The sequence below is a fragment of the Pygoscelis adeliae genome, unplaced genomic scaffold (genome assembly GCF_000699105.1).
Source record: "Pygoscelis adeliae isolate BGI_AS28 unplaced genomic scaffold, ASM69910v1 Scaffold298, whole genome shotgun sequence".
In the NCBI taxonomy this organism is placed as follows: Eukaryota; Metazoa; Chordata; class Aves; order Sphenisciformes; family Spheniscidae; genus Pygoscelis; species Pygoscelis adeliae.
The window spans coordinates 1,958,058-1,965,207 of record NW_008825303.1 but is presented as its reverse complement, the minus strand read 5'-3'; the positions used below and the strand labels follow the sequence as shown (position 1 = coordinate 1,965,207).

General features: G+C 41.7%; 1 protein-coding gene across 1 annotated transcript in view; it reads left to right on the top strand.

The window, feature by feature from the left end:
• The first annotated feature begins 7,058 nt into the window (after nucleotides 1–7,058).
• Nucleotides 7,059–7,150, top strand: part of RPS27L (ribosomal protein S27-like) — a 5,593-nt gene continuing 5,501 nt past the window's right edge. The window contains exon 1 of the mRNA XM_009330099.1: nucleotides 7,059–7,073. Within this exon, the coding sequence (XP_009328374.1) occupies nucleotides 7,059–7,073 (15 nt within the window). The remainder of the gene's footprint in view (nucleotides 7,074–7,150) is intronic.

Here is a 7,150-nt window from a genome sequence, read left to right as displayed (position 1 = left end):
CGTCTGCCTTCCCCTTCCCGGCGGTGCCGGAGGAGCCTGCAGGCCACGCGTGGCCCCACCGAGCCAGGCGCTCTGCCAGACGCTTCCCTGTGTGTTTCCATGTGAACGTAGATGCAGTCTTTGAGTTTTAAAACGCTACGCGCACCGAGGCCAAGTGAGTTAACGCTCAAGCCGTTCGGTCCGAGACCTTGCGTTCTTGGTGCTGAGATGGCAGTAGGTGCACGAGTTCTCTACTGGCCATATGGGACTGTTAAAGGGTGAACGAGTCTTGCTGATCACTCCTTGGCTCTCCAGTCGACGAATTAGCTCATGAAGGGGAATCAAGGAGTCTCGGTTGGTGCGATATTGCCGCCGATGCACCGTGGTGGTAGCGATTGGCACTTGTTGGTCTTCGACCTTCAGCAACCCCACAACAGAAGGGTCCTCCGAGAGACCAGGCAAGGTGGACAGCTGTTTAATTTCCTCCGTCTCCAAGGCAGCTAGTCTAACGCCTGGCTACTGAAGATGCGTAGGACACGCATCCTGAATGACACTTGGAGGATTGCTACCACTGAGCAATCGGGTGGCCTCATTCTACAAGGGACTGGGCTAAGTTCTCTTTGGAAACTACCTAGATTTGTAAATAGAGTCATGTATTTATCTGCTCAAGTGACACAAATAATGGCATAATACTGACATCACCAATAAGCACAGGTGAAATGTGAGTGCGTATATGGCCTCAAACGTTTACGTGTTGCTTTGGGAGTGTCAAGTAAGGAAAAAACTTGTTCACACAACAGAAGAATTATTTTTACACAGTCTCAAGTAGCACTAAGAACGTGGGTATTCTAGAACAACGTGGCTATTCTAGAGCACTTCACTAAACACTTTTCCCCATCTTTTTCCACAGATAATTATCTCTTGGTGTGAGGCAGCCTTATTATGTATTCATTATGCTGTGTTCCTCACAGGATGTCACAAGGCACTATAAAAATAAATAGCATTACTGAAACACTTCAAAATGACAGCGAAGAGCTATTGCTTTAATTTAATTTAAAAATTGCAGCCTTTAGACAAGCTATAAACAGAAATCTAACACGCTAAATCACTACAACAGCTCTCACTTCCCTCTTAGGACAACAAAGGAAAAAGAGCCGTTTTCTCCAAAACATTCATTAAGGGATTGTCACCCTGCAAGGCCTGAGCCACCAGCTTCCTCTTCAGCTCCCTCCAGGCTTCCCCTCACCTCCGTGCAGGAACGGCCCTTTGGCACCCGCGGACCACCCGGTCACCCGGCGGGGCATCGTGCTCAACAGCTGCCTGGAGTAAGGCAGGAGCGAGGTGCAGCGTTCGGAGGCCCTGAGGGCCCCTGCCATTCCTCCTTAGCCGTGAGCGTTTCAAGCACCTTCTAGGTGGGCTCGGGGGGTGCAAATGTGATTCAACTGCCTAACAGCAGTGCAGAGGTACCTGCTCGTGTCTCCCATCTGCAGCCAGACCTACCTACAGCCTACAACTGTAAAAGGTTCTTCCTCGCTTTTTTTTGGTGTTAATTTGGCAAATACATATGCTGAGTTCTATACAGAATCAAACAAAATTAGTTTTGAATATTAAACTCTGTCATACATGGTTAGCCTCCATATTCCAAGCGCACAGAAAATCACTCCATGACATTAACCTACAATTTGATGGGGTGAAATAGGGCTAAACTAGTCTAACGCCTGGCTACTGCTGTATTTGTGCAAACTATTCTGAGGAATCACTCCAAACAAGTACCTTCAGCCATTGTAAACCTTGAAAACAAAAGCTATTCTGCTCCAAGTTATTAATTATTCCAAATCTTCCTTGTTAAGGGTCTCAGTTTGGTGGTGTTCCTGGCCAATATATGTTTGTCATAACAAACCATCAAAAATCCAATAACAGATCTGATGTAAATCTCTGTACAAGGTGAATTCCGTAAGAGTTGTCATGAATGCTAATCTAACTTCCAGGTAATTGTATCAAAATCTAATTTTATATCATAGATGCTGTGTAGTGCTTCAAGCAAAAAATTCATTGTTTGTTCGACTGAGACCTCTGGAAGACCAGGGTATCATCTGATAGAGCAGAACGAAGGCAGCGAAACAAGGATGGGGGGAATTGTTGGTTAATTTTTTTTTTCACACGCTTGGAGACCTCTGCACAGTTCAGGGTGGAATTTGGAAACATGGCTGCTTGGTTCATTTTTGTACTGTATAATTAGCAGTTGGGCTGTTTGGATGTTAAGATGGGTTGTTGCAATACTTACTACAAGATATAAGTTTATAAATGATAATGGCAACCTGGCACTGAAGCAGTCAAACCAAATCGGTTAATTATTGCAGACTAGCATGAATAATCAGATTATAGGAAACTGCAAATGAAAAACTAATCTCTGAAACATTTCCCTGTATCTGTATTTTCAGAGACATGAGTTGCTATGTACTGTAATTACGGCCATACTGAAGATTACACGATCGTACTTTAGCATCGAAGAGAGTCATTTTGGGGTTAATATTCACTCTTGAGTTTTATGGAACAAATAGGCTTCCATATGTCTCTGGAGCAATATGTTTGCGATCGCCATCTGTTACTCAAGAGTAGTTTTATAGAAAAATAATGCAAATTACTTCCCTCTTTAATTACACTGGTGCTTTGTAATATTGCATTCTGTTCTGATTTGGAAAAGTGCCAGTTTGCCAGATTCAAGGGACAGATGTTTACTTAATCATGAACTTTAAAAATAAGGTATAAAAATTGAGTTACATTTTTTGATTTTCTACAATATGGAAAAACTTAATTGTACAATTGTATACTTTGCAATATGTTAGTAAAACTTTGCGGAGTACTATCAAAGCTGTTTGTTAAGGCTCAATAACCAAGCCGCTACAGTACCTGTTCCATGAAAATACTCTGAAGCCCAGTCTTTGTTATTGCACTAAATTGGAAAAGGCAACATTTGTTTTATATTGCATCACAGTCAAATAGATCAACTACAATTAAAGATTTCATTTTTTTTCTGACATGGGAGAACCACTGAGGGGAACACTGAACATGTAAGGAAATAGAAAATGGTTGATACCATGGTTTGTCTTTTGTCACTATATAAAAGCAGATAGCACCGTAACAGTGTGAGGCTGCTTGGTACATTTCAAAAAAGCAGAATTTTAAAACCCTTTAGAACCCCTAAATGACTGCCCTAACAGTTTGCCTGAATACCACAGTTGAAGCTCATCCAATAAACAGATGTTGAGTCTCAACCAAGATACAGCAGAATTCCATTAGTCACTGAGATGTATGTAAAGTGCATCTGTTAAAGCACTCAGTTTAAGAAAGGCACTAATATGAATAGCAAAATGCAATTACTCCCTCTATTCATGTGCAATAAATTCAACAATTTTACATACACATTAAAAAACCCAGGAAATACTTGTGACTAGTTTACCAACACCTACATTTTAAAGAAGAAAACAGATTACATTGCTACTTCATTGCCACTTTCATTTTTACTTTCTCAAATGATAGACATCGTTACTTCTAGCTTTCAAAAATCCTTCCCCCCCCCCCTCAGGTTAAGTAAAAAAAAGAACTGTGTGAAAATCTGTCTTTAATCAAGCTCTTCTGTTCAACGCATATGAAATTGTAGGAAATTCTACATCTCAATTGTTTAAGTACAGGGTTTCAAAAAAACAATAGAGTTTAAAACATGTTGGTAGAACCAGGATCCTGTTATTTTGGCACTAACAGGAATCCACAGGTCCAAGTCCTACAAAAGATAATCTTATGAGGCAGTCTTCCCCCGAATGCCACCTAACTGCAAATCATTAACATGAACTTCGCTCCTCAGCTTTTGGACTCTGCTAGCTAATATGATAATATTTTTGATGTATATCTTTAACAACTCTGGTTTTGGCAGGTGCCTCTGCAATTTATTACTGTTTGATGACCATCATGTGACACTCCTTTAAAAAAATGTCACTTATTCCCCAGTTCCAGTAAATATGTCTTTCACTGCAGGCAGATACTTCTGTGCTCATTCTACACTTTGTCTTACTGCATTTGATATGTCGATATGTCCTGCTTTCAAGTCCTAGTTTTAAGAAGATCAATGCATAGGTTTAATTTTTTTGGTCTTTACAAAGAACAGTACTCTCCTTTACTCTTGTGATCTAAATGTATGGATTTTCCATATGTATATGCTGCAGAACTTTATGTACAAGAGGTTAAATCAAGTCATTATTGGAAAAAAATTACCTAAAGTTTGTACAGTTCAATTCCAGAAAGGAAAAGCACTGTAAGACTCTTACCTGTAAGTTCTATTCATTTCAAGGTTTGCTATTATGGTAGTGCTAAAAGAGGACTTCTTCAAGTACCAGTGCTAATCTATACTATCTCAGCATAAGCACATAAACCAAATGACTACATGCCATGGTTTACACCATTAATTTATAATCAATTAAAATTATAATACTTAATTCTGCAGTACTGGCAAAACCACAGGCAGGCTGTTCCAGATCAAACATACCACTTGAAGTGAAGTGAGTGCAGCTTAGAGCTGGTTAGCGCATGGAAATCTAAATGGTCTTAATGGTAGTACTACAGAGACACCCATCCACATTTCAGTATTCTAGACAAACCACTATAAGCATTATTAGGGTGAATTTGTTTTTTTTAAATCAGTCAATGCTCACTTCTTCAGTGACGACAGTCAGTTTAAACGAGGTTTTGTAGTAAACCCCCCCAAAAGCCTGTATTCTCGCAAGGTCAGATAGCAAATCCTAAGGACCCACCCAAACTCGGCTGCAGGCGGCCACAAACGAGCAGAACAGCGTAGCACTGGGTGTCAGCCGGTGCTCTGCCATTACCTCCCTCGTCACAGGGAGGGTTGCTGGCTGTACCAGCCCAGCGGAGACCACCACAACGCATGTCATCGGAGACACACATTCAGCTTTTAAATGGCAAGAGCCTGCCACTCGCAACGCAGGAAAAAACCTCAACTATCATCATGTTGTTTTTAAACATCTCCAGATCAGCTTTTGGAAATTTTCTGTTGTCATTCTAGCAGACCGATAATGTTTCTTGTTCTTTTCTCTAAAATGAGATCAAAGTCTTTGCTTGCTGTGAGAAGGCTGGAAAGGGGAAGTCATTCTTCTTAGACCTGAATCTATCTCTGTCTCTGTAGGCCACGCCACTGTGGTACAGGCTGCATTTCTCTCCTCATTAACTTGCAAGTTAAACTCAGTGCTGTGTTTCTGTTTTCTAAAGAGTATACTTAAAAAAAAACTTCAATCATAAGATTGAAGGTAACGCATTAGAATTGACTCATTCAGCAGGTCACTGAACTACAAGCAGTTATGAAAAGGAAATGAATCTCTAAGTAGAACCAAAATAGAGAACCAGACAGAGGAATGTGTCCAAAACACATCCTGTTTTCAGATCATCCTGTGTGCCCCTCCTTCCATAGAAACCAATTTTTAATGTAAACTGTCTCTAAAGTCTTCCTCAAGCACCAGAGGCTCCTTGCAGGAAAGACATTTAAGAAGGAAAAGCCAGGAGGAAGAGGTGAAGGAGGGCGGCACTTTAGAAGTTCTGTTTTTCTCTTGGTGGCGCTTTATACGTTGTGAAGGTATTTTCTTAAACAAAGAAAAACAGAATTCTCCTTCAGATTCTGAATCAACAGGCTTAATAGATTCTCTCCTTTCTGCTAGCAGATAAATAACATACATTTGAAAAAGGCTGAAAGGTAGTAGGAACAGCTAGGACTCAAGAACTGACTCTGCACTGATAACTGGTTTATGTTCCTAGCTTCACAGGACGGCATGCGAAGGAAAGTATGAGTCAGAGCCTTTCATAGTAAATTCCCCATGATATAACAAGAAATGCTTCCAAAATACCTCTATCTGTGTGTCATCACCACTCCAGCGCAGAAGGAAAAAATGCTAACATAGCATTACAATGTTACAAGACAACGGCTGTGACGGCAAAAAGAGGAAAACCAATATAATAGCTCAGAGCACTACAACACATGGGTCTATCCTTGCAGAATAACGTAGGGTTTTGGGGTGAGAAGAAAGTATTTTGAAAGTTGTGTACAGTGTCAGCACTGGAGCGGCCAACCCAGCTTTGAGAATATTGTTGTCAGAAAGATATGCCTCTATAAAACCTACAACTTCACTTCTGCTCATAGCAAAATTTTAAAATAATTTTTGCTAAATGCATCAGTTCTCTCTTCAAAAAGGATGTGGCTCAACACGCTGCCTGTTGTTTTGGAAGACTTTTCATACTAAGCAATTTTCGTAAGGTCTATTCGTGCCACTTACTGGACTTCTAGTGAATTACACTTTTAAATGTTCAGGGCTCGATTAAATTAACTCCAAGAGTCTTTACAGATTATATTTGTGATTATTTTTATTGACTTAGGGAAAAAAACACTCAATCTCTTACTAGAAAAAGTAATGAAAAATGTTTTTTTCAGTCCCATTATCTGCAATATTTTTCTCATAGGTTCTCTAAATCAGTTTAAACACATAAAATGACAACTAACAAATTCTTCTGCATCTTTGTTTTTGACTGGGGTGGGAAACTGCAAAAGACTATGCCCATGGGTACAACTTCACGCAATGTGTCATTTAGTATGAAACGACGTATGAGTGACAATTTAGTCAGCATCTAACGTGAAAGTAGATGGGACTTCTAGATTCCATTTATTACCTGAAAACCCCCGTGTCACGTATGAATCTGTTCGAGGGAAAAATGAGCAGGTTTTTCGAACAGAGAACTGCGATCGTACTGAAGACTCCGTCTCTGTGCTTCACCGGTTTCTGCGCGCCCGCGAGAGCGAGCGCCGCGGCCCCCCCCTGCCATAATCACGGCAGTGGCCATTACACGAGGTCCCACGCGGCTCTTTCCTGGAAGCGCCATTTCGCCTGTGGGAAAGCAGCGGGCGCGTTACCCTCAGCTCCGACAAGAACCCTCTGCGGGAAGCGAACGGAACGCGCGCGCAGTCTCCGCACCGACTCCCTCCGCAATGACCCAGACCAAGCTACGCGCGGGGAAACGACGCGATGGCGCTTTTGCAAGTAGTGCCAACAACCTCCCTGCCGGGAGGCGGCTCCCGCCCGAACCCTGGAAGCCCGTCGGCGCCCGGCGCCGCGCT